Source organism: Pocillopora damicornis, chromosome 14 (genome assembly GCF_964200805.1).
Source record: "Pocillopora damicornis chromosome 14, jaPocDami1.2, whole genome shotgun sequence".
Lineage (NCBI taxonomy): Eukaryota > Metazoa > Cnidaria > Anthozoa > Scleractinia > Pocilloporidae > Pocillopora > Pocillopora damicornis.
In genome coordinates this window covers 9,093,200-9,121,010 of record NC_142683.1, presented here as the reverse complement: position 1 = coordinate 9,121,010, position 27,811 = coordinate 9,093,200, and the positions used below count along the sequence as shown (strand labels likewise).

Here is a 27,811-nt window from a genome sequence, read left to right as displayed (position 1 = left end):
TTTTCCAGGACTTTTCCAGGCTTCAGATTATTTTTCCAGGACTCCAAAATTCACCTTAACCCTTTCACTCTCATAAGTATAAAAGATTCATTTCTACTTTCAATTTCAACACATTGTCAGACATACAAATGAGAACAAAGAAAACAGAGAATATCAACTTCTTTCATTGAACTCTTAATATCTCAGAAGTAACATCAGAAATCCGTGACTGATACTAAGTAGAATTAATATTCACATCTTGGGATTCAAAGTGGGGTTAATTATTTTTCAGCTCTTGGAGCTTTCCTTCCAACTGCTCTTCAATGTCCTTTAAGACTGCCCTTTTTTCCTTGGCAGATCTTCGCAAACTGTTTGATTTGGCAACCCAAGTAAGGTTTCTTGAATCTTCAGCCCTATCTGCAAATTCATCTGCAGTCTTTAAAAGAGCCTCTATATCAGTTTCAATTTGCCGTTTTTTCTTCAGCACATCAATCCCATCCATTGCTGCCTTTCTTTTAAGCGTGTTTTCCTGGGACACTTTAATTCTCTTCTGCTCTTCTAGATAGGAAATATATTTCTGTCGCGCTCCAGCAGATGCCATAAGTAGTTGCTTTGAGATTTTTACATTGGCAAGGCCTCCAACTGATTCAATATGATCATGAATAATCCTCTGTGCAATGAACAATCTTTCCGACAGGTTCTCAACTGCCACTTCTTTGTTTACAGAAAATCCTCTTTCAACTGTGGCTTGACCATGAGACATTAGCAGCAATAATTCAACTACCCCCCATGCTTTTGCCAGTTGCTTATTACCAGCCATGTGTTCATATAACAGTGTGTCGACTCTTAAAGAGGATTCACTAGGGTCGAAATCTTCAAAGTCAGGATTACCTGCACATTCATCCAAAAACTGTCCAAACTGATATATCACCTCATCACACTCATCAGCCTTCAATCTGTGGGCTTCCACAAGAATTTCAAGAACTCTTTTCATTTTTTTGACACATCCTTCTTTCTCTGATGCCATTAGCCTTGGATCCAGACAAGACATACTTCTTACTAGTCGATAATTTATTGGTGTTTTGTCAAGCAGTTTAGAGGCTGTTTTTGCAAGAAAATCTTTACATTCCATTCTGAATTGAAGAACTTGCCTTTCACTCAATTTCCCAGATTTTTCTTTCAGCATGTGTTGTGCCACAAAGCCAACATCAACTTTCTGGTAGTCTAACTGCTGTTCTTTATCAGTGGGCTTCAACCTCAGGATCTTCAGAGGAGATGTTGCCTCGGTAACAAGTTCACCCTTGATAAACCTATTCAACAATGATTTCAACAAAGTGTACAAACTGATACTCATGAATGGCAGCATAGGTTTATCAGTCTGAAATGCTGTGAGAAAAGGATTGATCTGTTTTGCCACTGATGAGAAGAAGGCAATCTTTGCTGGCATCAAGGGATCACAGCAACTACTGCTAATGGTCTCGTAAGATTTGGACTTGGGATCAGTAACTTTCTTTGCCTTAACAGCATTAATGTATTTGACAATGTGAGGCCACACTTCCAGTGCTCGCTCGGCAACTGACACATTCTCTAACCACCGGTGCTGGCAGAATTTTAGGGGGAATACACTGCTACCAGTTATTCTAATGTAGTCTTCTCTTCGAGCCGGACTGTCTTTAAACAGCCAGTAAAGACTGGAGAGAGTTTTCTGCACCGTCCATCCAGCTGCATCACAACCATCCTTAAAAGCTCCATGCACAACATGTATACCACAACTGCCTGTGTTAAGGAGAGTGCAACTGAAATCACTCTTCAATTCTTGCTCTACCATTTCATAAAATTTCCAGTTAACCTTGGGCCCATCCATAGAGAGTTGAATCAGATTTCTACAGCTCAAGTCCTCTTTGCAAGAATGAAACTTTTGAAGCATATCCTCTGCACTAGAATGCCCAAGAAATTGTGAATCATAATAGCGAGTTTCAACTTTGTCATGATTCCAGATGCGAACATGGAAATCCATCTGCTTCTTTTGCAGTTCGTGATTCAAACTTTCATCAAACAAAAGCACATATCCCTTTGAAGATTTGACTTTTTCCTTTAGAAGACTCTTGAAACATGGTGCAATACCAAAGCAAGAAAGATAGGAGGCCTTTTTCTCCCCACAGGTAAATTTCTTTGCAATGTCACTGTCTGGAAACATTTGCTGCACTAAGAAGTTTATATCTGTACAGGAATTATACGAATAATGGCTGCTATTCACCTTTAGCGCCCACCAAATTTCAGCAGTTAAAGTATCATTCCTCGTCACGAACCCGGACATACCTGCTGTTGTACTAGCGGCACTACTTGATACAGTCAAAGTAGAGTTGTTACTTTCAGTGGCTGTTCGAGGGGCAGCGAAAGAGCTGTTCGAGAAAAGGTTTCTTATGTCACCTGTTGTATTTCTTTGTTGCTTTTCGATAAGATGAATATGCTTCTTTCCCTTTTCGTGGCTTTTCAATGCCGATTCTCCCATATTTGATACATCAAACGCTTTCATACAAACTCTACATTTTGCTTTAAACTTGTCCGCGTCACGTTCCAGCCACAATTTATAGGAAGAGTTTTCCAACCATCGGTCACTAAACAAGCATTTCCCAGGCATATTTCGGAACAAAACATTTAAAACTCAAGACGCCCATTCACTGAGTACCCGTTTACAAAATCATGCATGCATCAAGGTTACTACTGCGCATGAGCTTATGATGATACATGAGCCCTCGATCCAGAGTTACACTCGTGTCAGTTTCGGGAAACATGAAAAAATATAGATGCGGTCATGCGGTCAAAACCAGAAAGGAATACGTTATAAAAATACTAAAAAAACTTTGCTCATTTGTTTTAGAGAAAACTTTATTACTTTGTTCAGTTTAACAGATTTCCAGGACTTTCCAGGACCAGCATTACTTTTCCAGGACTTTCCAGTCCTGGAAAATGCGATAATAAAATTCCAGGACTTTCCAGGATTTCCAGGACCCGTACGAACCCTGTACAAGATCTTCATGAGGACCTTTGAGGATCCTCTTGAGGATCTTCATGAGGATCTTCAAAATTATTGTTAAGATCTTCAAGGATCCTTCATTTTCTTGCCAAGATCTTCAAGGATCTTTCATTTTCTTGCCAAGATCTTCAAGGATCTTTCATTTTCTTGCCAAGATCTTCAAGGATCCTTCATTTTCTTGCCAAGATCTTCAAGGATCTTTCATTTTCTTGCCAAGATCTTCAAGGATCTTTCATTTTCTTGCCAAGATCTTCAAGGATCTTTCATTTTCTTGCCAAGATCTTCAAGGATCCTTCATTTTCTTGCCAAGATCTTCAAGGATCTTTCATTTTCTTGTTAAGATCTTTGAGGATCTTTGACTTTCTTGACAAGATCTTTAAGGATCTTTCATTTTCCTGTCAAGATCTTGTCTGGATCTTCAAAGATCTTTACATGAACTTTGAAGATCTTTGAAAATTCTTTGAGGATCTTCCAAATTCTTGTTAAGATCTTTGAGGATCTCTCATTTTCTTGCCAAGATCTTCAAGGATCTTTTTGAAAATTTTGAAGATCCTTAAAGATCTTGGAAAGAAAATAAAAAACCCTTAAAGATCTTGGCAATAAATTGAAAGATCTTTGAAGATCTTGGCATAAAAAAGAAAGATCCTTGAAGATTTTGACAGCCAAATTAAAGATCTTTGCAAGAGATTTGAAGATCCTTAAAGATCTTGACAAGAATGTCAGTGAACCTTGAAGATCCTGGCAAGGAAATGGAAGATCGTTGAAGATCTTAGCAAGAATGTTATAGAACCTTCGAAATTTTGACAAGAAAATAAGCATACTTAAATCCTCATACTAAGTTAAAAAGAAAAATTGAACCAAACATAAAAAAATGAAGATAAAACTTTTTTTTATTGCTAAACGAGAATTACCCATCCTCTTCTAGTTGGACTACTTCTGCACTATTTCTGTTCAGACTTTAGGTTAGTACTAAGATTTTCATTTTCCAAAAAATCTGGCAACAGTCCAGCTCAAAGATAAGAAGACCAAAATATATGTGTTAAACTTGACTATGACCAGACTCAGACTACTCTTACAGAGGGGGTAAACATGAAAAAAAGGCAAACAAGAGTACTTCAATGACTATATTTCTGAACCATATTAACCTATATACCAAAGGAAAGCTTAGGAATCACACATACTGAATATAACTAATATGTTGCCCTAAACTAATTTGTTATTTGACATCAGATCAATTTGTCCACCATATGGTGTGAAAAACCTAGGTGAACTTGAGAAAAGATAGCTGCACAAAGATTGCATGAAATCAAGTGTTTTTAGTGTCAAAACAAAGTACTAGGGTCGTTCTTTTGGATGAGCTGAGCTGAACTTTTGGAGTCGTTTATATTATGGGCACAATGCCTGTTCAAAGTTCACCGAGATTATTAGGTGAGTTATTCCACAACATCTTACTTAAAATTCAGCTTATAGAGAAACTGTTAGCTTATCCAACTGAACTCAGTAAGAGGATACAGCCCTGAAAACTTCAGATTAATTGAACTAATACATCCTGAGGTTCAAAATAAGTGTTTTCGGGAATTCATATGACAACCTCTAAAAGAGCTTTTTAAGTTGGTTACACAGAACCAAGTGAATTCACACCTTCTTCAGAAACATGTCCTTCAGTGAGCGTCGAGGATAATCTCTCTAGATCGATAAGCCTGTATCCTTGTCCCTGTAACACATCATTTGCATCCTCACTCTCCAAGAGCTCAGAGTAAGAATCATTAGGCGAGGATGGCATCTTCATTTTCTTTCCAGAAGTACCAATGAATTTTTTTCATTCAGCCTCAGAGTCAGAGCAATCGCGAGACCTTCTTGGAGTTTGATTGACGATTTCGGTTGTTTCTGTCTCTCTTTTCGCTTGTTTCTGAACTCCAGAAAACGCCTTTCCTTTACCTTTATTTCTGTGTACATTTTCCCTTTAGTTCCGACCATTGTCGATGATATTTGCCGTAACAACGAGCTTCTTATGTTTTTCTGCGACCGTTAAAAATCTCGGCGCGTATAAATTCCTATCCCATAATGCAAAACCCTCTTTGTTGTCATGTAAGTAGTCACAAAGTTTCCCGAAAGCCTCGAGCATGGCGTTGCTATGCGGTAACCTTCATTACACTCATTGCACAATAATTTTCTGCGAAAATTCCTTGTTGTGTTTAAATTATAAACAGTGAGCCCTCAATTTCCAATTTTGTTATGTTTGAAATTACTTGAGGATTTCAAAGGAACCTAATTCATAATGCAGAGATGTGGTAGAGATCTTGACAAAGTTGCCTTTGAGATCCACATCAAATTCAAAAAGGATCCTTACAAAGAGCTGTACAATATCATGAAATGAATCTTTTAAAGATATTTGGAAGATCCTTTTCAATTCCTTGAGGATCTTAAAGGATTGTAGAACAGATCATGCAAAGATCTTGACTAGGATCCTTGTAACTCCTAATCAAATTCTTAAGGATCTTAGCAAAGATCTTAGCAGGATCCCTAAAAGTTTCTTTTGAGGGTCTTTAAAAGATCCTCATTAAATCCTTTAGGATCCTGAAGGATCCTTGAAAAGATCCTGCAAAGATCTTGACTTAAGGATCCTTGTAAGATCCTGATCAAATTCCTAAGGATCCTGGCAAAGATCTTTACAGGATCCTTGAAAGGATCTTTTGTAGGTCTTTAAAAGATCCTCATTAAATCCTTGAGGATCTTGAAGGATCCTTGAAAAGATCTTGCAAAGATCTTGAGTAGGATCCTTGTAAGATCCTGATCAAATCCTTAAGGATCCTTGCAAAGATCTTAATAGGATCCTTGAAAGGATCTTTGGAAGGTCTTTAAAAGATCCTCATTAAATCCTTGAGGATCTTGAAAGATCCTCAAAAAGATCCTGCAAAGATCTTGACTAGGATCCTTGCAAGATCCTGATTAAATCCTTAAGGATCCTTACAAAGATCTTGAAAGGATCCTTGAAAGGATCTTTTGAGGGTCTTTGAAAGATCCTTGCTAAATCCTTGAGGATCTTGAAGGATCCTTGAAAAGAACTTTGCGAGGATCCTTATGAGGATCTTTGTAATATCCTTTGAGGATCTTTATCAAATCCTTGAGGATCTTAACAAACGTTTTTGCTTACAAAGATCTTTGAGGATCTTTTACAGATCCTTTAAAGATCTTTTAAAGATCCTTGTCCTTAAGGATCTTTGGCAGGTCTTTGTCAATCCTTGAAGATCCTCAAAGATCCTGTGTGTGGAAGGAACAACATGAGCAATAAGTTCTTGAGGCAGATGGAAGAGGATATTCACAACTTTCTTGGGGGCCAAACCCTTACGCAATCCTAGTCAGTAGATGGGAACCATTGGGTCATGTTCAAGTAATCAGTGCCTTGTCCATCTTCACTGCTTTTGCTGAAGTGGTTCAGCTGGTGTGTCAACACTTTCTTATTGACATTTTCAGCCACAACCTTATGGAAGCTTGCCACCTCAGGAGAGCAAAAATCTATATTGTTTGTGAAGGGTGCAGTGATCATTCACTGACATTGTATCAAAATATTCAGAGAAATGAACTATACCCTTGATTGTTAAGGGTTGTTTATGGGTAAATATGTTCATTAACTCGGTTGTTACCACGAAAATTTTATGGCATGTTTATTTGAGTGTCTCACTCTTATGACTTTGATAACTGAGTTGTACTCTCAACACCTCTGGCTCCTGTCTAAGCTTTTTGACCTGACCTTTCATACGTGACAAACTCAACTTGTAATTACTATCTAAGATGTCATGCCCCTCCTTCTATTGCTTGATGGAATACCGATTTCCGTTAAACGTGATGTTGTCTACAAATTCCTCATACACTCTGTCACTCTCTGCTATCCCTAATGTTTCTAAGTCCCAAAGAACCTTAATGTCCTCTTCTAATTTTCCCATAATTATACTGTCTCTTCCTATAAGATATACACTGACCGCCCACTCTCTCTGTTGACTGACTAGACTCTAAAGGAGCAGAAACAACCCATCCTAACTGTGTTTCTATGGCTACCAGCTCACCCACACCTCCCCTGACGAAATTACCTGTCTGAAAGACATAGAGAATCCGCCCCTATAAGAACATCTATCTCTAACTGCTCTTTGTGTCGGCAAACATCAGGGCTCTATGTTCATTCGGTCATTGATGTACATTCTTTGAATGGCTGCCCTTTCTCCATAACATCTCTTTAGCAGCTCTGTCACTGCTTTATAATTTGCTAATGTAAGGGCAAATCCAGTTATTGCAGACTGTGCTGACACAACCAGAAGGCCGCGCAACTACAAAAATTTGTTGATGTCGGCCAAAGTCAAATTTTTGTCAATTGCGCTCTCAAAGGAGTCCCAAAACTCCTGCCACTCACCAATGTTGCCCCCAAACTTCTGAACTTCAAGTTTCGGCAATCTTGCCTGAACGGGAGCAGTTGGGGTGGATGACCCTGGGACTTGATGCTCTGCAGTTCCGCGGAGAGGCTGGGGATAATGGCAGTAGTTCAGTTGGCCGTCTGTCGGCCGACAGACGGCCGACAAATTTTGCCTGAAATATAGGCTACCTGTCGGCCGACAGTCGGCCGACAGTCGGCTGACAGTCGGCCGACTGTTGGTAATGTGTTGGTAACCTGTCGGTAGCTTGTCGGTAGCTTGTCTGTGAAACGTTAACACAAATCTTAATGTTTTCTCTCGGTTTTCGCTTGAAAACGACATCCAACATGTTTAATACATTGACAATTGACTTTCAAGATTTGGTGGCTCCTAAAGGAGCCGTTTTGTGAGTGGTGAAATATACAAGATATTTCACTCGTAGAATCGTGCCTCGCTTGATACAACATCCAACATGTTTAATACGTTTGCTGGACTCCTCCGGCCGCTGGAGACAGTATCCAAGACAAGTCACAAATTTGATGTTAACGTGTTTAATAATCGCAAGATTCACAAGGTCTTTGCACAATCACGGTCAATCTAACTCTCAGTCCAATAGATTCGAATTAACAACTAAAAAGGGGGCAGGCTCTCAATAATAAGCACGTGCTTCCGTTGTCACGGGTTACATAATTACGTAATATGTGCCCCAGTCCCCGACACCCTCCCCCATGAATGTCCCTGGAAGGGAGTTACATGTTTACTTCTTGGACTGGGCACAGAGCTTTGAACAAAACAAAGGCGAATAAAGCGGTAACCTAGAATAAGTGTTCGTTGTTTGAAACGTTCAAGATAAAGTTGACCTAGTACGGCCGACGTTCAGTGTTCTGATTGTTCGGCGATCTGTTGAACGCGAACTGCTGCGGCAGCAGCAACATCCCTTCGAGGCTTTGCCTGGAACTCGGGGGCAGATGGGTTGAGCGTTGAACTCGATGGCCATTGGGTACATGCTAACTCCAAAGGGTAAAGGTGTTGGGATGCACGCTCGAGGTGGTCTTTGCCTACTTTCAACTTAGCGGCTCTAACAATGCTATCTTTTCCTCGAATGAGGTCGATGACAATTGCCAGTTTCCATTGGTTACGGTTTTTGCTGTCACCTCGGATGATGACGACATCTCCGATGTTAGGATGGGGCGTTTGCTTCCCTCCTGCTCTACGGTGGCTCTCTCGTAGACTTCTCATGTATTCTGCTGTCCATCTTTTCCACATAACATCCTTGCACTTCAATAGAAATTTAGCCCTTTTCCTCAGATCGTCTTCTGGTGCATGGTGTGCTTGTAGTTCTGGGAGGTAATTTGGGTTGATGCTCAGCATGGAGTTGGGCGTCAGCACTGGAAGCTGGATGTCGTCTTCGAGGTAGCTCAAGGGGCGGTTGTTGAGCGCTACTTCGACGTCAAGTACTACTTCCAATTCAGGCCAGCAGAGAGTCCCATTGCCAATGGTTTTGTAGAAGGCACCTTTGAATAGGCCAATAAGGCGTTCGAATTGACCTCCCCACCATGGGGCGCGACTCAGGTTGAAACGCCACTTAATTGCCAGGTCAGCTAGGATCTCATGGAACCTTTCCTCTTTTTGCACCTGTAGTAACCATTTCTCGGCGGCCTTGAAAGTGGATCCATTGTCGGAAAAGATCATTTCCGGTCTCCCTCTTCGGGCTATGAACCACTTGAGGCTCGCTATGAACTCTGACGTTTCCAGGGATTTTGACAGGTCAAGGTGAACTGCTCTGGTCAGGCTGCAAGCATACAACACCAAATAGGCCTTGCTTTCGGTTTTGGCTCTAGACGTGTAGCGTATTGGTCTTGCGAAGTCAACTCCTATCACTTGAAAGGGCCTTGAACCTTCTGTTCTGGTTCGGGGTAGATTCCCTGGCGGTGGTGCTTGGTAGGCTCTGGCTCGGAATCTTTTGCACCCGTAGCAGCTACCTCTTAGCTTCTTTACTAGGCGTCGTAGGCGGGGTATCCAGTATTTCTCGCGTATCTTTGCCATGGTGAGCCCAACCCCTCCATGCAGGGTGGAAAGGTGGGCATTAAAGACCAACTTCGCGGTGAAGGGATGCTCATCTGGAAGATAGATCGGATATTCTCCCATGATACGTCCTCGGCATTCTAAGACCTTCTGATCGTTGTACTGAAGGTTTAACTGCAGTCTGTCTTCTTCAAAATTGGCTAGCTGGAGCGCCGATTGTTGGGCTTGTTTGATCCAAAAAAGCTCTTGTTGTTGAATCTCTTCAGTGTTGATTGGACCACTCCTTCTTTTCAGTGGCTTTCCTCTGCAGTTATGAACAAATCGCCAGACCCAAGCTCCAATTCGTAGACCTCTTGGTAATGAGTGGTTAATAAGTACGTGGTGTAGAGCATCTTGTTTGGGAACGGCAACAGAGAGAACTTCTCGTTTCACTTTGGCTTCAGTCATGGTTTCGGGCGTAGGTTCGAGTCTTATGTCAGGTGGCCATTTTGCAGTATCGCTAAGCCAGGTTGGACCATGATTCCAGAGGTTGTTGTTGACCACATTCCCTCCTCGACTCCCCAGGTCTGCTGGATTGTCTTCGGTTGGGACGTGATGCCAACTGACGTACTCGTGTTGTTGGATCTTGTTCACTCGGTTTGATACGAATTGCCGATACTCCCCTTGACCTTTGATCCAGTAGAGTGCCACGGTTGAGTCAAGCCAGCAATGGGTGCTGTATGGTTGGACACTTAAGGCTGCTTGTACGTTGGCTACCAAGTTAACGGCCATATGACCTGCAACAAGCTCGAGTCTTGGTATCGTTAGGGACTTCTTTGCGAGTCTTGACTTCGCGCAAATTAGTTGCTGAGTGACGCCTTGATCTTGATGGACCACAGCGTAGACTGCAGCACTGACGCCCTTTGTACTAGCATCACCAAATGCGTGTAATGTGACGCTCAAAATCGGTTGGTGGAAGGGAGCAAGTGCTCGCTGGGCTGTGAAATTCTCGGTTAGTGTCTTGTTCCAGTCCTTCCAGCGTTTCAGCAACGGTCCTGGAAGTTGAGTATCCCAAGGTACTTTGCTGTCACAAATGTCGCGGTAGAGCTGTTTGCCAATAAGTGTTACCGGTGACACTAGTCCCAGAGGGTCATAGATTTTGGCTAGGTGAGACAGCACTCCTCTCTTGGTCGTTTCGGTCTGCTCGCTCTGGATGATGACGCTAATCGTGTCTTCTTCTCTATTCCAGGGAAGGCCTAACAGTTTGCCTTCTGAGGGTTTTGTTCCTCCAAGTTGCTGTTTAGCATAGGACAACTCTTCAGATGATGGGCTGCTGGTTGTTTCTAGTTCTGAGGCGTTAGAGTGCCATTTGTGAATGGTGAATGTGGCGTCTTTAAACACTTCTGTGGTGATTACTTTCTTCACTGCAGTGAGCTCGACGGTCTCGCCACCGGTCATTAGGTCGTCAACATATAGACCATCACGAATTTCTTTAATCAGCTCGGGGTGATGACTTTCCCAAGTGTTGAGATGCTCATTGATAACTCCACTGAGGAGGAATGGTGAGCACGTCATTCCGAATAGGGCTCGGGTGAAACGAAGCATGGTGGTTTTGGAACTGCTTGGGGGTTTCCAGTGGAAACGTAAGGAATCTCGTTCTTCCTTCTTTATTCGAACTTGCAGAAATGCCTTCTTAAGATCACCCGTTAGAAGTATTGGGTAGAATCTCGATCTCACGAGGATGTCCCACAGACGGTTCTGGAGTGGCGGCCCTGGGTGGAGGCAGTCATTTAAGGATGGCTGGTTATCTTTCTCTCTTGATGACACGTCGTACACAATTCGGAGCTTGGTACTTTCAGCATTCTCTCTGACAACTCCTTTATGCGGGATATAGTACTCTTTTCCAGTTGGAATGTCAGGTGCTGGCTCCACAATTCCTTGTTGAAGTTGTTCTTGAATTATGCAGTCGTACTCTTCGTATTGACCATTCCGCTCTAACTTCCAGACTAATTGCTCCAATCTTCTCTTACTTCCAGTTTCATTTGTTGGCAGTGTAGGGTGAGTCCCTTTCCATGGCAACCTTGTTTGGTACCAGCCGGCTGGGTTTCTCTCAAGCTGTTCTTTGAATTCTTTGTAAACTGCCTGTTGGTTGTTCTCATGAGTGTCTGGGAGGCCAAGTACGTCCAGGGCACACAGTTGCTCATAATCTGTTAAGGCTGACTGCGTTAGGAGCACAGGACTACCAACATCTTCTTTTCCCGGTGACATTAAGGTCCATCCAAGGAGCGTTCTCTCGGCCACAGGCTGCCCAGGTTTTCCCACTCTTTGTGCGGTACTTGTTTTGACTGTGGCATACTCGCTGGCGCCTAAGACTACGTGAATTGGAATTTGAGGTCTTGTGTCGTTATCTTCAATCTTGACTCCCTTGAGGTGACTGTATTTACTTAGCAGATTTTCGTAATTAGGGTTGTCGAGTGTAAGGAGTTGAGGCTTATGGACTTTCGTTAATTCAATGTTCATGTCAAATTTTCCGTTCACTGCTGCAAGGGTTGCTGGATAAATTTCAACGTTTGTGGTTGAAGAGCCAAGCATCATATCTATTCTTTTGGTCACTGTTTCTTTAGGCCCTTTGTTGAGAAGACTGATAAGTTTAGTCGAAGCGTACGAACTTCCAGCACCAGTGTCAAGCAAAGCATGTGTTTTTATTCCGTCAATCTCCACAAGAATGATAGGATAGACGACTTCGTTGTGTTCTGGGTGATGAGCTGTCAAAGCTCCTTCGCTTTTCACTTCCTTTGGTGAGCTGCAGATTGATGTATGATGTCGTTTACCGCAATTTTGACATGTCGCGGTACTTTTGCATTCCGACGATTTGTGAGGTCCTGTGCAATTGAAACAAAGTCTCTTGATTGCCAGAAATTCTTTGCGTTCTGTCGGTGATGTGATTTTACCACATTCTGATGGCTTGTGGCTGTCTGCTTGACAGTACACACACTTGCGTGTCCTTTTCTGCTGAGTTTGGAACATGCGGTCTCGTCTCCTGGGTGGGAACGGATCTTCTAATCTGAAGTTATCAATCGGGTTTCGACGTGTCCATTGGCGGAGCGCTTCGGTGAACTTCACAAAATCCCAGGTCTCCCAATCTGGATCGTTTCGTACAAGGTCCCCTCTGATTGCCGACAGTTTTTCGAGCGTCAACGAAACCATCCCATTCACTTCATGAAGTGATTTGAGTGAGTCGAGGGACTGCATGCTATAGGAAAGTTTGTCGTAGAATTCGTGAATTCTTTTGAGGTTTCCGGTGGGTGTGTGAGGCAGCTCAAGAATTTCCTTTACGTAGGCCTTTACTATTTCGCTATGCTTTCCGAATCGGTCTTTAAGGATTGATAAGGCTCGATTGTATCCTTCAGCTGAATGTGGCAACGCTTCGATTGTTCTCCTAACTTTGACGTCCAGTAATTCACGCAGGTACGTGAATTTAGTAACAGGCGGCACGTCTGTTTTGTCGATGGATTCGGAATATTGCCCCCAGAATCTTGGCCAGTCGGCATATGTTCCGTTAAACTTGGTAATAACCAGCTTGGGTAGTTTTGCTTGACTGACAGGCGTTTCAGCGGAAAGGTTTTGGTTTCCTGTTTTGAGCTGAAAATTCTCTTGCAATTTTAGCTTTGTCTCTTGAAGCTTCATTTCAAACTGCATCTTTTCTTCTCGCTCTTGGTTTTCTGCTTCAGTTTTCCGTTTCATCAACCATTCTTCGAGGGTTTCGATCCGACCATCCGCTTCTTCTATTCTTGCGTTAATTCCATCATTCCACGTGCTGATTTCGTCATCGCTAACTTCCGCAGCTATCTTCTCTCCTTCAACCGTTCTTCGTGCGTTCTCTACTTCTGTGAGAAGTTCTTTTAAGTTCGTCAATTGTCTAGATATAGTAGATTGCTTTCCGCTAGTAAGTATGCCATCAGTTTTATCCTCTGTCCTTTTAAGTTGCTTAAGTTTTGTTTCCAGAGTAGATTCAGCGTTTTCCATGATTCGTTCGATTTCGAGGTTAATTAGGCGTAGGCTTCGTTGCAGATGTAAACGAGAGCTAAAAGGTAAATTGAGGACACAAATTATACTCACAATCGTCCCTTCGTGGTCGCCACGTTTGCTGGACTCCTCCGGCCGCTGGAGACAGTATCCAAGACAAGTCACAAATTTGATGTTAACGTGTTTAATAATCACAAGATTCACAAGGTCTTCGCACAATCACGGTCAATCTAACTCTCAGTCCAATAGATTCGAATTAACAACTAAAAAGGGGGCAGGCTCTCAATAATAAGCACGTGCTTCCGTTGTCACGGGTTACATAATTACGTAATATGTGCCCCAGTCCCTGACAATACGTTGACAATTGACTTTCAAGATTTGGTGGCTCCTAAAGGAGCCGTTTTGTGCGTGGTGAAATATACAAGATATTTCACTCGTAAAATCGTGCCCCGAACTTCATTGGCAACAGCTACCCCTCTCTCCTCATGTTGCTCATGACCGGGATGTAGTGCCGAAGTCTTTTGCGACAGGCAACCTCCAGATCTCGCACCGATTGAACTTCTTGGTCGCAGAGGACGAGGTCCAGTTCCCTCGAGGCGACCTTTTTCAGTTCTGCTATCGCCACGAAGTCTCGTAGTGTGCTCCGAGGACAGCCTGCAAGATGGAAGGCACAGGCCATGCTGCATCTGTTCTCTTTCATTGTCTGGAGAACCTGGTCATATCGTTCGTGTATGTTGGCCAGGCTGTGGGTGCTGACGCGTATGTCTGCCGTCTGCTGGTGTTGCTGTTGTGATGCGGGTGGGTCTTGTGGCGCGGGTTGGTCTCTGCGTCGTACCTCCGCTCGGAGTTCTGCAATGACCTTCTTTGCGTCTACGAGGCGCCTCTCGAGGTTTTTAACGACCTCGTCCTTGTTCCGCACAAGGTTGGCTAGCTCTTCAGCCTCTTTCTCACGTTCCTCTAGCAACGCCGTCAGCTCCTGGTTCTGTTCCTGCTATGTCACGTTAACTGTTCGTTTTTAACACAATTTTTCTTTTTTCTTAACCTGTGGGTAGATTGTCAGCCGACTGTTGGTCAACTGTCGGCCGACAGTCAGCCGACAGGTTTTTTGGGGAGCTCTTCTTCACAATTACCAAAGTCTTTATGTTTGGACAGTTAAGAATGAGTTCCAAATAGCATGGCTTCAGTCTTGGTGGTATTAAGAAACAAGCTGTTTACTTGAAGCCATTCACCCAATGTATGTATGGATGTAGTTGTATCCTTTAAACCAGTTGGTTTAATTCATTGGGTTAGATCGTTATTATATTTGCAGTAGTTGAACATGGTGGACCAAAGCTTACTGTTTTGGTCACTTTGACCAGTTGGACCATATTATCTACAGGTCTGGTCTGACCATTTCCTAGGGTAGGACCAGTTAATAAAGTAAGGGCCATTTTATGGCCATTTTATATTCTTTGACTGTGTCATCTGGTTGGAATTTTGTCTAGTTAGACCATTTTAACAGCCTAGTCATTTCAATCAGTTGAAGTATTTCATTTAGTTAGACCATTAACACATGTTGGATTCAGTTGTGTACATTGACCATTTTAGGTGGTTGGACCATTCTTAGTGGTTGGACCATATTTGTGTAGTTACGAAATTTAGATAGATTGATCCTTTTTAACTAGTTACACTCTTTCATCTGGATAGGCCACTTAAATGAGTTGAATAATTTTGTTTAATTGAACCATTCTTAGTGGTTGGGCCATGTTTATATTATTAGAACATTTAATTGGAATGGACCATTTATTTAGTTAGACCCTTGACCAGTTGGGCCATTTTAACTAGTGAGCCGATGTTTAGCTGGTTTGACCAGTTTGTCTGGAAAGTCTGTTTTAACCATTTAGGTCATTTTAATCAGTTGGACTCTTTCAAACAGTTAGGCCTTTTAAACTTGTTGGACCACTTTATCTGATTAGAACAATCAAACTGATGAGATAATTTTTCATCAAGTAGTCTATTTCATGAATTAGAACCTTGGAACTTGTTGGACCAATTTCTTAGTTAGACCATTTTTACTCAGAATATGATGCCATTTTCTGAGTTTCAGTGGGACCAGGAATGTCACTCCCCTACCTGCTCCTTCCATTAGTTCCTATTAACTTTAATGTTAATCCCCTGACCAGTGCCTAAGGGTTTTATTGTCGCAGTTTTTGTGTGTGTTTTTATTCTTAAAACTGTAAGCTGTATTGGTCAACCACTTCAATGTAAATTCAAAAATGGGGCACCTCTACAAAGCATTACACAGGTTTGGGAATTCCTAAAGTTTAGATGCTGCATCTCCTAACATACATTGTACTGAGTCAGACTAGTTCAATCTCTTTGACCATTTTACAGTATTGTGCAAAAGTAATGCAAACACCTGTTGATGAAATTTGATGAAACTGCTAGCTTTTTGATGAATTCTTGACTGAAATGAAACTTTGATGACATCTCCACAAATTTTCAAGGCATTTATTGTTTTAAAGGCATGTATTTAGTTAGACTGTTTGGACCACATTTGGTCCAATAGCAATTCAAATACCATTTCAAACCAACCTTGGATCAACGAGCTCGAAATGCAGTTGATTCTATTTGAGCTCGATCCAACTATATCGTACTCAATTAAAAAGATGAGTTCTACAAACTCCATCTGATCTTATCGAGCTCAGTTTTTTGTTGAGCTCGGTTTGCCTCATATTCTATCGAGTATGGTTTGTACTTGATTTTGGGATCACATTTGCTCTGAGGTTGGTTTGAAATGGTACTTGAATTGCTATTCAAGTACGGCAAACATAAATTGAGCTTGGTTGCCCAGATACCAAATGTGGTCTGACTATTTTAACCTGTTGAAAATTTTACTTAGTTACACCATTTTTTACCTGCTAGACCATTTTTTGCAGTTCACCTATTGCCACTGGTTGAATCATGTTGACTAGTGGTACCATTTTTTCAAGTTTGCCCATTTTATCTGGTTGTATCATCATAACTGGTGCAATAATTTTTAGTAGTTGAGTCTTTTTGATTGATTGGACAGATTGAACTATTTTAGGTTATCACACCATTCTAGCTTGTTGCACCAACCTCCTTTTTTAAGTTGGTTAAGTTATTTTGATGAGTTGGGTTACTTTTTCTGCTTAAATGGTTTTTTTTTATCTGTTGGACTATTATATCTAGTTGGACCAGTTAAACTGTTTGAATCAGTTTGGTTAAACCATTTTAGTAACAGTCTCCTTACTGGAACACTGATGTATTTGTAAAGCCTAAAATCCTGTATTGTGGTGCTTAAAGTTTGTACTCTTGAATTGGATGTCTTTCTGGTCTTTGCAATCCCTGTCTGATATCATACTTGTGATTTCAAATTATGTGTGTGAATTCAGACCAAATTGCACTCCACTGAGTTTAATTACCATTGCCTAAATAAAGTATTTTATTTTAGTCATGTTGGTTTTGTTTTATTTAGTTCTAGTTCATGGAGATTTCAGACTGGAAAATTTGATCTTTGATCCTAGGAAGGTTTGTACTGTCATTGCATTTTAATCACAACAATATTCCACTCCTAGGGTAGAAGGGTAAATTTGCATTCTTTTATATTTATTGAAGTACATGGAGTAAGTTTTGGTTAATTTTTTTTCTACATGTAAGTGCTATAACATGGAATGCATTATAGACTCTTCAAGTGTTTCTGCATCACAGCAAAAACTAGTTGTATATCTAGGGTGCACCACTGTGCTTCATCTAAGCTAACTTGCAGTGCTATTCTTGATATGCTAGTCCTTGTTTGTAAGGTTAAAAATAGGGTTGAGTGGTCCTCTCCACCTTAGTTTTGACTTAATAAAACCACTTCAATATCAAACACTGAAAAAGAGAAGAAGATTTGAATAACCTGCAGATACCAAATATAAATTTTATTGACCATCTTTTTAGTTATGTGTGAATGCCGTGTTAGACTGGGAGCTCTCTACTCTGGGTGATCCACTACTTGATCTAGCCTATTGCTGCTTGCCCTACCATTGGCCAAAGGAACTTGGACACATGTCCTCATTTTCATTAGGCACAGGTACAGTGTAGCTCTTATGTAACCACTCGTTGTTTTCTTTGAATTGCTCCTTTTATGTTGCATTTGTGTATTGTTAAAGATAACTTGAGATGTTTAAATATCTCTCCATTAACTGAGCACTTGAGCCCTTTTTGAATTAACTATATTTTTATAACTTTGATGGTGAAAATTGTATATAAAAGTATAACTTGCATATGATAAAACTGTTGGAAAAGTGGTAAATTGTTAGTAGGGCCACAAGCATTCAAATATGCAAGCTGGGATGCCTAAAAAAGGGTTTTCAGTTTGATCCATTCATCCTGACCAAAGGTGGTATACTTTTCTATTTAAATAATTCCTTAGCAACTAGATAGTTGAATTTAGCTTACACAGAAGAATAAACAATATGAGTAGGCTTTCCTTCCCAGTTGTGTGATATCCACCAATTGAAATGTGGATATCTTGCCACTGTGGTTATCCTACCTCATCATAGGGATAGTCAGCAAAAGATTCGTGGACTCCAAATTCCCTAACTATGCCCCCTGACACAAATAAAACACAATTTGCTTTTCAGCACAGAGAGAAGATTATGAAGAATATGAACAGAAAGTAAACAACAGCCCATGATATGCCTGATAAACCTCTCTGTCATTTATGACATCATACAAAATTAACCAGGGTTGGAGGGTGGGTGGGAAGAAAAATGAAATAGTACAGTACAAAATCTCTGGTGTGTGCTTGAAGTGAAAACTGGTGTGAAATGAAACATGAAATTCTTAGAGCCTGATGCCAGAAGTGTGTGTTGTACAATTAATCCCTTTGAATATGTGCTTGTCCAAAGAGGGACAAATAAATTCCCCAACTACACCGCCTGACACAAATGAGACACAATTTGCTTTTTGGCACAGAGAAGTTTATTAAGCGTACAAACAAAAAGTTAAAAAACCACCAATAACTCTGCACCATATGGAACACCCCAAAAAGGCAACTTTTCACTGTGAAACTATGGAGCAGTAGAGAGAATAGCAAAACAAAGCTGATGGGCAAAGGTGAGCTTTGATTCAACACGAAATTCTAAATAAGCCTTATATGCATTACTTGCCCAGTCTCCCTATGTCTGTATGAGTTCACCCAGTATGCTGTGATTAAAGGCCCAAGAGGCTACACCATAATGAAAAGAATTACTGAGAAACAACGAAGCATCTGGGAGACCAGCAGCAGAAATCGCTGGATAAAACTAGGCAATAAAACTAGCTTGAGTGAGGATAGTGGGACTGTAATGACTGGGCAAACAGAATAAGGTAGACCAAGAAACTGGCCATATAGGAGAGCCTGGCAGACATAACAAAGGAATATGCAATTTATACAATGAATAGTCTTAGAGCATTTAAAAGTAACAATCAGCCCATGTTGGTTTGTGGTGACATCTCCAAGTAAGATAACATGAACTATTGAAGCACTAATGGGAACAAGGTACTATATTGGCTAATTGTGCCATTAAAAACAATGTTTATAAAATGGCATAAAACAGTTTGGATGAGAGAGGATCATTCTCAAAATCTAAAACCTTAGAAATCTGACACAAGACATCAGGAGTGACTGGGGGAGCTCTTCATGGGGTTTGCAGTGTGTTGGGCTGGATTATTTGACTGGATTTGTCACTAGATTCTTCCAAGCCGAGATGATACAGCAACTCTCTAAGCTTGTGGAATTGAGATGTTGCCAAAGTTGGTGGGAAAGCACCAATATAGCCTTCAAGATAATTAAATGTTTTAAGGCCATGCTGGTTGAGAATCTAAGTAACTGCAAGAGTGGAACACTGACATGCCATCATGGTAGAATGGAGGCCCAAGGTTAAAACTGTGTCAAAGTAAACTTGACTGTTCCATGTATAACCAAGTAAATGATAATCATGTGGATCAATGGGGAATTGGTGGTTCACTTTACATAGATCACACTTGTATAGCATACAACCCAGACTGAGAAAAACAATTGCTAAGACAAAGGCATCAATGGTGGGATAACTCAATTCCAGAAGCTCTCCAAGAAAGTAACCAGAAGGAATACCATTGTTAACAGATGAGCCACAAGGCCAGCTCAAATCAAGGATCACTCTTCTTTCGTTTGTAATGCTTGGCCACCTTGTTGAGAGGAGAAACAGCAAAGCTGTCAGGATGTCATGCTCCTGATATAGTCTTATCGGTGCACCAATGCGCCATGAGGAGTATGTATTGCACAGATATTAAAGGAAAGTATTGCCAACCTCCCACTATCTATTTCAGTGCAAATTTGTCACGAAATTGGTGAGACACAACTTTCAAATGATGTGCCTAGTAACCCTTCGCGTTTCAACGCTTTCAGTATTTCAGCTGGGTGGAGGCCTTGCTTGTGGAAGATCTTGATTTTTTTTGTAGAATAATATGAAACTTTGGCCATGTTGACTACCGAAAGTAGAGTACATAAAAGATCCCAAATGCATCGACACAATTGATACACTGAGTGTTGGCATGATTGCAAACAAAATAGGTTGTGCGGAGGACTCAAATCGTGGCAGGAAATTCCATGTGAGTTTTACATAGAGCAGTACCAAACCACAAATTCAACCAAATCTTTTTGAAAGAATGAAGAATTGCAATGAATTATCACCCAAAATGTTCGCCACATAGAACAAATTTTCACTCGAAATTTCAAGTCGCATTAACACCATCAAGAAAAATGTCACCGAAAGTTCAAGCCGTTCAAAACAATACATGCCTCGAAAATTCGCGGAAATGTCGTTGAAGTTTTGTTTCAGTCAGGAATTTGTTGAAAAGCTAGGAATTTTGTCAAATTTCTTCAACAGGTGTTTGCATTACTTTTGCACAGTACTGTATGGAACTCCCCACAAAATACTTTGAAGAAAGCTGGGGCTTTAACAATCTTTTTTAGAAAGGCCACCCATAGTCATTTTTTATCAGGATACAATGAATTGGATCATTTCGCTCTGAATGCATCTTGAGTTTATTTAGCTGTCCAACCTTTTCCTTTTTTTCCTTTTTTTTTGCAATTTTTTTATTCCTCTCTAAATTAGACCTGTAGATAGTGTTTCTGTATATACTTATTACTACAGCTGTTGTTAGGATAGAAGGCCACTAGTTTCTCAGTTGAATCACTGTTAAGTGTTTACTCTAGTTGAATAAAGTTTGTTTTTTCTTTTTTTGTTTTGTCTTTTGATTGCTTGCTTCATGAGTGCCTGCCACTAAAGGTGAAATGCAATTTTGACTGTATATTCAGTCACCAACCTTTTTCTTACTTGTTATGGCAACCAAAGTGGGTGCTACATGGAGTGGATAAGCAATGCATTAGAAAGCCTTTTGTCTCTCTTTACAGGGTCCTTGGCTCCTGGAATTCCAACAGAGAAGGATCTTATTTCTTTGTACTGTAAATTTAGAGGACTTGGAGATATTCACCATGAACATTGGAACTTTTACATTGCATTATCATTTTTTAGAATGGCAGCTATAGCCCAGGTAATCTTATTAGAGTTAAATGCCTATTAGGTAGCCACTCAGAAAGTGACCAAATGTAGCTACTTGATAGAGCTTGTTCACTTATCAGGGGCCATTTCAATTTGTCAACAACCATGGTTTATTATGGCAAATATAGCATTACTGTAGTATTACTACATCTGAATGAAAGCATTTATATGTTATGAACATAACTTTGCACAAGATGGAAAGAAACATGTTGAACTCTAATTGATTGTGGAAAATTGTGCTCTATTTCAGATACTTAGGGACAAAGTAGACTTAACATTGCATGTAATGTCCTATTTCACCAAAAGTGGCCTTCTTTTTAAAACTCTACCCATAATTTTACCTTTTCTGAGTAAGAGCCTTTAATCAAGGGAACTACTTTTAGAAAGGATTATGTTATTGGAGGTGTTAGGAAGTACCGTAATATTTTGATCTCAAATTGTGATCTTGGTGATAGATGGTATGTTGACCAGCTGTTACTTGGTCTATTGCATTCTGTGTTTATATATCACAATTCATAGTAAAAATTGTATCCTTCAGGGAATCTATGCAAGGGCCATCCATAGAAATGCAAGTGCTGAAGATGCTTCTTTATTTGGAAATCTTGTTGAACCCCTGGCATGTGCAGGACTAAAGGTGGCCCTTCAGGCCCAGTAAGTCCTAAGAATGTTTTATCACACCTTGTGCACAAATCATGGGATATGAGAAAAAAACTGAGCCACAGAGACTCTATAGTGAGCGAGACCCAATATGAAGTTCATATGACATGGGTTCAATTCCTCATGGGGACTCAGAGTGTTTTCTTTGTTCCACGCTTGTGACAAGACGGAAACCATCTTTATTTATTTTCCTACCAAGCTCAAAACTTTCCATCTTTCTTATTATGCTTAAAAACAAAGCTTTATTTCCTCAAGTGTTTTTCCAAATGTGTGAAAGTTATGATAAAATCAATGCCACATTTTTTTGGCAGTCTTTTATACTAATTTGTGTTTACTCTAAATTATCAATGTTTCTATGTAATCCACAAAGCTTGATTGGCAATCTTTATACCCAATTTTGGGAACTTCTGTTGAAGACAATTTTAGAAGTTCATTAATTTTTTGTTTTATACCAAATCATTGTTGAAAGAAAGTATTTCTTTGATGAAAGGTCAACATTTACTACTTTTCCAACTTATATTACTTTTTCTTTCTTATTTGAGAGCAAGCCATGTAAGTAAATTGAACATGGAGAATGTGTCCTCCATCTTCCAGCCATCCCTGAAGGCTCAAAGACTCTATCGAAAAATGATTGCTTTTATGGAAAAGTATGTGTACCCAGCTGAAGAAGTAAGTGGATAAACCATTCGTACAAATCACACCTTTAACATGTATCATGACATGACTTTTGTCATCTTTGTCATCTGTTTTTAAAAGAAAGGAACTGGGTTGACTGCTATTGTCTAGCACCAGTAATAGGTAGTAACTGATAACCACTGAGTAACTTATTTGAAACAATTTATACTATTTTGGGGTTAGACTGTTTTTGTAAGGTTTGTCTTAAGAAAAGTCATAATTACAATTAAAGGTTATGTTAAGAAACATTAGAAATGTGCCAAAATTGGAATAGATGATTCAAAACCCAACAATGATAACATATAGTGATGCTTCAAAAGTTATTTGAAAAACCTCAGACTATTTAACAATCAAGCACCATCATAATTGTTGAATAATCCCCTTGCCAAGATTAAGTCAAGGGGGATTATTCAACAATATTCACTGAGCCTGAGGTGAATGATTGTTGTAGTATATTTACCTACCTAAGTGCTTTCAAATTTTGTTGTAATGTTGAAACCATTCTGTTGTTTTGATTACTTGTACCAAGGTAAAGAGCCAGTTTTCACTGGAATTTAACAGGTTCATGTTATTCAATCAGCAAAAACTTTACATCGTTCTTCAGGGAACTGTTACTCCAAACCTAGTGGCATCTTTTGTGCTCTTCAGAACTGAACTTTCTTTATCACAGTCATCAGTTCCTACCCTAACCCTAACCCTACACCCTAAGCAATACAGGGCTCCTGCTGTAATCACCTTATGCAAGGTGATTATGGCAAGATATCATGCAATCCTCAATCATTAACAGCATGTGCATCTATAATCACTAGAGCAATTGATCTAATATTAGTTTGGTTTAATGGCATATTGATCCTCTCAGGATGCAAGAGAACATGACCTCTTCATGTAACCCCACCTTCAAAGCAAAGATAGAGAGTTGACATTATGAACTGCAGACTGATTTTCAATCTAACTGAGGGTGCCTTTCTAGCAAAATGATGGCCATGATCAGTACAATAAAGTTTTGCTTAAACAGAATAAGACAAGCTGGGAGAGTCTGTAACTTATGAACTAAAGCCATTAACAAGAGCAGGTTGCCACAGTGATAGAAAAGCTGACAACACATCTTACTTTGCTAACAAGATTAACTTGCCATTTGTATGCTCCTTTTAAGGTCCAGAAACCCATCCTTCATTTGTCAGACAAGGAACTAGTTTTACTTATACTGTATGTTTTTGTTAGTCTTACTATCAGCATGTGAGTAATCCAGCAACCCAGTGGAGTGTCCCTCCATTTATGGAAGATTTGAAGGTACTGTGTCATTTGAATTTCTTTAATCATACACCTGCTGATATTTTCTGTCATAAACATTTTCCACCTTTTTAAAATCTGTGATAGTAGTTTCAGTTACTTTTAATTGCTTAGCTCTAGTCTTACTACTGAAAGAAACAGAGTTGCCATGGCATCTGGGTAACTCTATCAAAGGAAAAATTTGGGGATTTTAGTGCATTTTAAAGCAAAAGATTCTATTTATTGGAAGAAATTCTCCAGGTTTGTAAACAAAATCATCTATTTTTTTCACTCAGGAAAAAGCTCAAGGGGAAGGTTTGTGGAACCTCTTTCTATCAAGTGTGTCAGGTTTAAGTCAACTTGAGTATGCCATGCTAGCTGAGGTTACAGGAAGATGTCCTTTTGCTGCAGAAGTCTTCAACTGTAGTGCACCAGGTACCTTCATGGGTTACTTACTAATAGAAGATGCTTTATATAGATCTATATGGATCTACAAAAGTCTATTCAGATCTATCTATATCTATGAAATGTGCAAAGACAGAGTTTGTGTCTAAAAGGGTACAGGTTAATTGAATTACATGCCTCCATCGACCAGAGTTCATTTATTTGGCCCTCCATCCTGTAACCTTCAAAGGTTACTAGTGTAGCGGGGAAGACAATCTGAACGCACAATATAAATTGGGGTTTAATCAAATGAAGTACATAATCAAAATTACAAACAAAAATAAGGAGATAGGCAGCAGAAACTTAATTAAGAAAATATCCCTGAGAAATGTAACACTAGCCTAATTAACAATGAAGCAGTTATAAAGTGAACTGAAAGCAAGAAATAAATCGATGTACGTATAAAAAAAAAGGAAATATCTTAAATGATCTATAAAAAACTTACTTTGGTCTAGCTCCTAATGATTGTAGATAAATCATTGATAGTGGATTGTACGTGAATAGCAGACAAAATTGGTGGTGTCAACAGCAACTTATAGCGATGAAATATGAAATATGATATCTGGTACATGTGCTTAAATGAAACTGATTGTAGTAAAAAAACTTATTAGGTAATAATCATTAACCAACAAAGAAATAATAGACCAGAACAAACATAACAGAAAAGTACACAAGTTCTGTGTTTCGAAACTAAAACATCCTTTCATGCCATGTTATTTCAAGCCATTTTATAAATCACTTTGATGATGAGATTGAGTAACCATGAAACATATCTTCAATTGAAAACATTGAAAACTTGTGGTAGTTTTGTAAAGAAAGCAGTTGTCTGCATATACATAAGAGATCTATAACAAAAACAATACTATTCAGGACTCTAAGCTCACTTTTGTTAAATAGCAATTTGGCAACCTAAAATCATAGAATGGTTGCTTGAAATAATAATTTATTAGGTAACTGAAAAAGTTGTTGTTGTCAATCATTTGGGAAGATTTGTGGTATATAAAATGGCTTAATACTCCAACAACCAAGCAGTGAAAGACAAATTTTTACAGGGGAAAATGATGAAGTTTCAATGATGTTTATACAAATGTATATCTCAGTTTAACTTGTGATAGCCATGCAGCATTCAAAATTAAGGGTAAGGCTTCTCTGTGAATGGGTACACTTGATTTGTAATTTTTGTTATACATTCTTTTTCAAAAACATTGCTATTTCAAAATAAATGTGGAATATATACACCTTTTCTTTTCCCATGGAAAAGGTGAAGACAGAATAAATTATAGGGACAATAAGTTTGTCAAAAGGAAAGTACAATAGTGGCTGTTAGAATAACCTTTTTGGTGACAATTAAAAGAAAAGGTTTATTTACTTGACATACATTTTCAAATTTCAAGGTTTTTGAAATGGTTTTAAGGGTTTATGTATTACATATTATACATATGAAATCCTAATGGACAAAAGGTTCCTCATATTTCTTGTGTTCACTGCAAGAACTGCTAGGATACTTACAATTAAAAGCCTTTGGTCATGTTTTCAATACCTGTGTTAGTTATGTTCCGATGTTATCGTGGACATTCATTCATTAGACAGTCTGTAGCTTAGGTTTTTGCACAGTATTACCGAAAAAGTCTGAAATTTTTTCAGGCATACTCTCTCTAAACATAAGTTAAGATTACACAAAGAGGCTTTGAATATGTTTACACTCTTCTCTCAGTTAAATAGTTTCTCTTTTTTCTGTTTCTGTACAGACACTGGCAACATGGAGGTCCTTCATTTATATGGTACAACTGAGCAAAAGAAGGCCTGGCTTGAACCTCTTCTGAAAGGGACTGTGAGGTCAGCATTTTGTATGACAGGTAATATATTTCATTCCTATAACTCTGTCCTCTGCATAAAGGGAAAGTATTGAGTTATTGAAAACTTAGTTTCATTTCATTATTTAAACTAATAGTCCATTTTACAGTTGTGTGCTTGGTTGCCAAGCCTTTGAAGAGGAATGAGGCTAAGGGTGACCTTCTTATGATACAAACCTTGCTGCTTTTCAAATGCAAATTACTTTGTTATCATGCTATCTAGATACTGGTCTCTATCACAACAAGGTCACTTTCATCCTCACTCCAAATCAAAGGCTTGGCAGCTAAGTACACAACTGTACAATGGCCTATTATGTCTAACTTCAACCATGACAATGGTAACACTTCATTTTACATTTCCTTACTATAGTGCATTAAAATTTATAAGTAGCTTTAGCTAAGGTATCTATTGGTAAAACTAAATGTAAATTTGTAGGGTGCAAATGTCTGTCATGTGGGATAGCTCTAAGGAAAAATAAGTTTTTTGACTAGTGTAGGAAAGATTCTGAGAAAGTTCTTTAATTAATCCCTCTGTTTGGCAAACTCATATTTTAAACCAATATAGCACGTCAACTACAGTGGGAGAGGTGGTGGGAGATGCATTGGCCCAATGTTTAGTGCACTGACTCTGGGTTGAGTGGTCAGGGCTCGGCACATCAACGTGTTGTGTTCTTAGGCAAAGCACTTTACTCTCTCAGTGCCTCTGTCCATCCAGGAGTGTAAATGGGTATTGGCAAATTGTTAGGGAAGCCTAAAGAAATGCTGGCAATAACCTTGCAATGGACTAGCATCCCATCCAGGTGGTGCTGGTGATGCTCCAAGTTGCTTAATGCTATGGAAACTTGGATGAGCTCTGGCTGGAGAGGACCTCTTTGCTTGAGTAGAGACTTTATCTTTTGTTGTCAACTGCTCAACAGAGTAACCCTGCATAACTTGAAAGTCAATGTTTTGGAAAAATAATCTGTAATATCTATCATGCCAGTGATTATGAACACCAAAAAGCATTAGAAAACTGCTTGACACAGAAACAATTGTACAAACCAAGAAACAATACAACCTGAGAGGTGCTGATATCTTATAGCAGTCAAAGACTAATACATTGACTTCTAGCTGAAAATCCTGGATGTACATTAGGCCAAAATTATGGAATGCAACACCAGACAAAATAAGAACAGTGCAATCCTTGAAGGCTTTTAAAAGCAGTGCCAGAAAATTAGAATTCTTAGGTTTATCTTGATCACATTTTTAAAAGCTATTCTACTGTGACATGAAGATCTCTATTTGTCTCTTTTAATGTTTTCTGTTAAAATTTTAAGACTGTGTATGTAGTAATTTTATTGGTAAACATTTGTATTGTTATATATATAGTTATTTATTCTATTGAAAACTAGCCTGTAATTGTTTCTCTTTAATCCTTAAGTATACTCACACAATAAACCAGTAGTTTTGTTTTGGTGTATGTATGTATGCATGCATGTATGTAAATGTTTAAGTCACTTGACTTAGTGGCTACTCTTACTTTTATAATATTTCAGAACCAAGTGTGGCTTCGTCTGATGCAACAAACATGGAGTGCACGATTACCAGACTTGGAAGTGAAATTGTTATCAATGGAACAAAGTGGTGGAGTAGTGGTAAAGAGCATGATTTCATTCTTTTAAGTCACTCCACTAGATTTGCATTGATGTATGAATGGTTTTGTTTTTAGGGGCAGGGGACCCACGTTGCAAGATAGCCATTGTGATGGGAACTAGTAAAGCTCCTGGTCTATCAAAGTAAGCTCCTCAGTTGTGTTTTTATTAAAGTTTGTAAAATGACTATAAGGATTTTAAATTATTATTGTAAAGTTGGAAGGTATAAGGGTTATTTAACTTTTTATTGTAAAATTTTTAC

General features: G+C 39.3%; 3 protein-coding genes and 1 pseudogene across 6 annotated transcripts in view; 1 reads left to right on the top strand and 3 right to left on the bottom strand.

The window, feature by feature from the left end:
- Positions 1-27,811, top strand: part of LOC113665071 (uncharacterized) — a 62,432-nt gene that overhangs the window by 19,651 nt on the left and 14,970 nt on the right. For all 4 annotated transcript variants that reach the window (XM_027180722.2, XM_027180724.2, XM_089193064.1 and 1 more), the window contains 10 exons: positions 16,928-16,980; positions 17,392-17,524; positions 20,873-21,012; positions 21,559-21,671; positions 22,220-22,346; positions 23,574-23,642; positions 23,918-24,056; positions 25,814-25,921; positions 27,454-27,552; positions 27,627-27,693. In XM_027180722.2, the coding sequence (XP_027036523.2) occupies positions 16,928-16,980; positions 17,392-17,524; positions 20,873-21,012; positions 21,559-21,671; positions 22,220-22,346; positions 23,574-23,642; positions 23,918-24,056; positions 25,814-25,921; positions 27,454-27,552; positions 27,627-27,693 (1,048 nt within the window). The remainder of the gene's footprint in view (positions 1-16,927; positions 16,981-17,391; positions 17,525-20,872; positions 21,013-21,558; positions 21,672-22,219; positions 22,347-23,573; positions 23,643-23,917; positions 24,057-25,813; positions 25,922-27,453; positions 27,553-27,626; positions 27,694-27,811) is intronic.
- On the bottom strand, positions 145-3,003 carry LOC149034336 (uncharacterized). Its single transcript, XM_089193067.1, has one exon. It carries the CDS (start codon positions 2,618-2,620, stop codon positions 257-259), a length of 2,364 nt encoding a protein of 787 aa, XP_089049193.1. The 5' UTR covers positions 2,621-3,003; the 3' UTR covers positions 145-256.
- LOC113685412 (uncharacterized) lies at positions 8,156-13,797 on the bottom strand. The gene has a single exon (XM_089193063.1). The coding sequence runs from the start codon at positions 13,447-13,449 to the stop codon at positions 8,296-8,298; it is 5,154 nt and encodes a 1,717-aa protein (XP_089049189.1). The 5' UTR covers positions 13,450-13,797; the 3' UTR covers positions 8,156-8,295.
- Positions 13,769-14,440, bottom strand: LOC149034335 (uncharacterized; annotated as a pseudogene).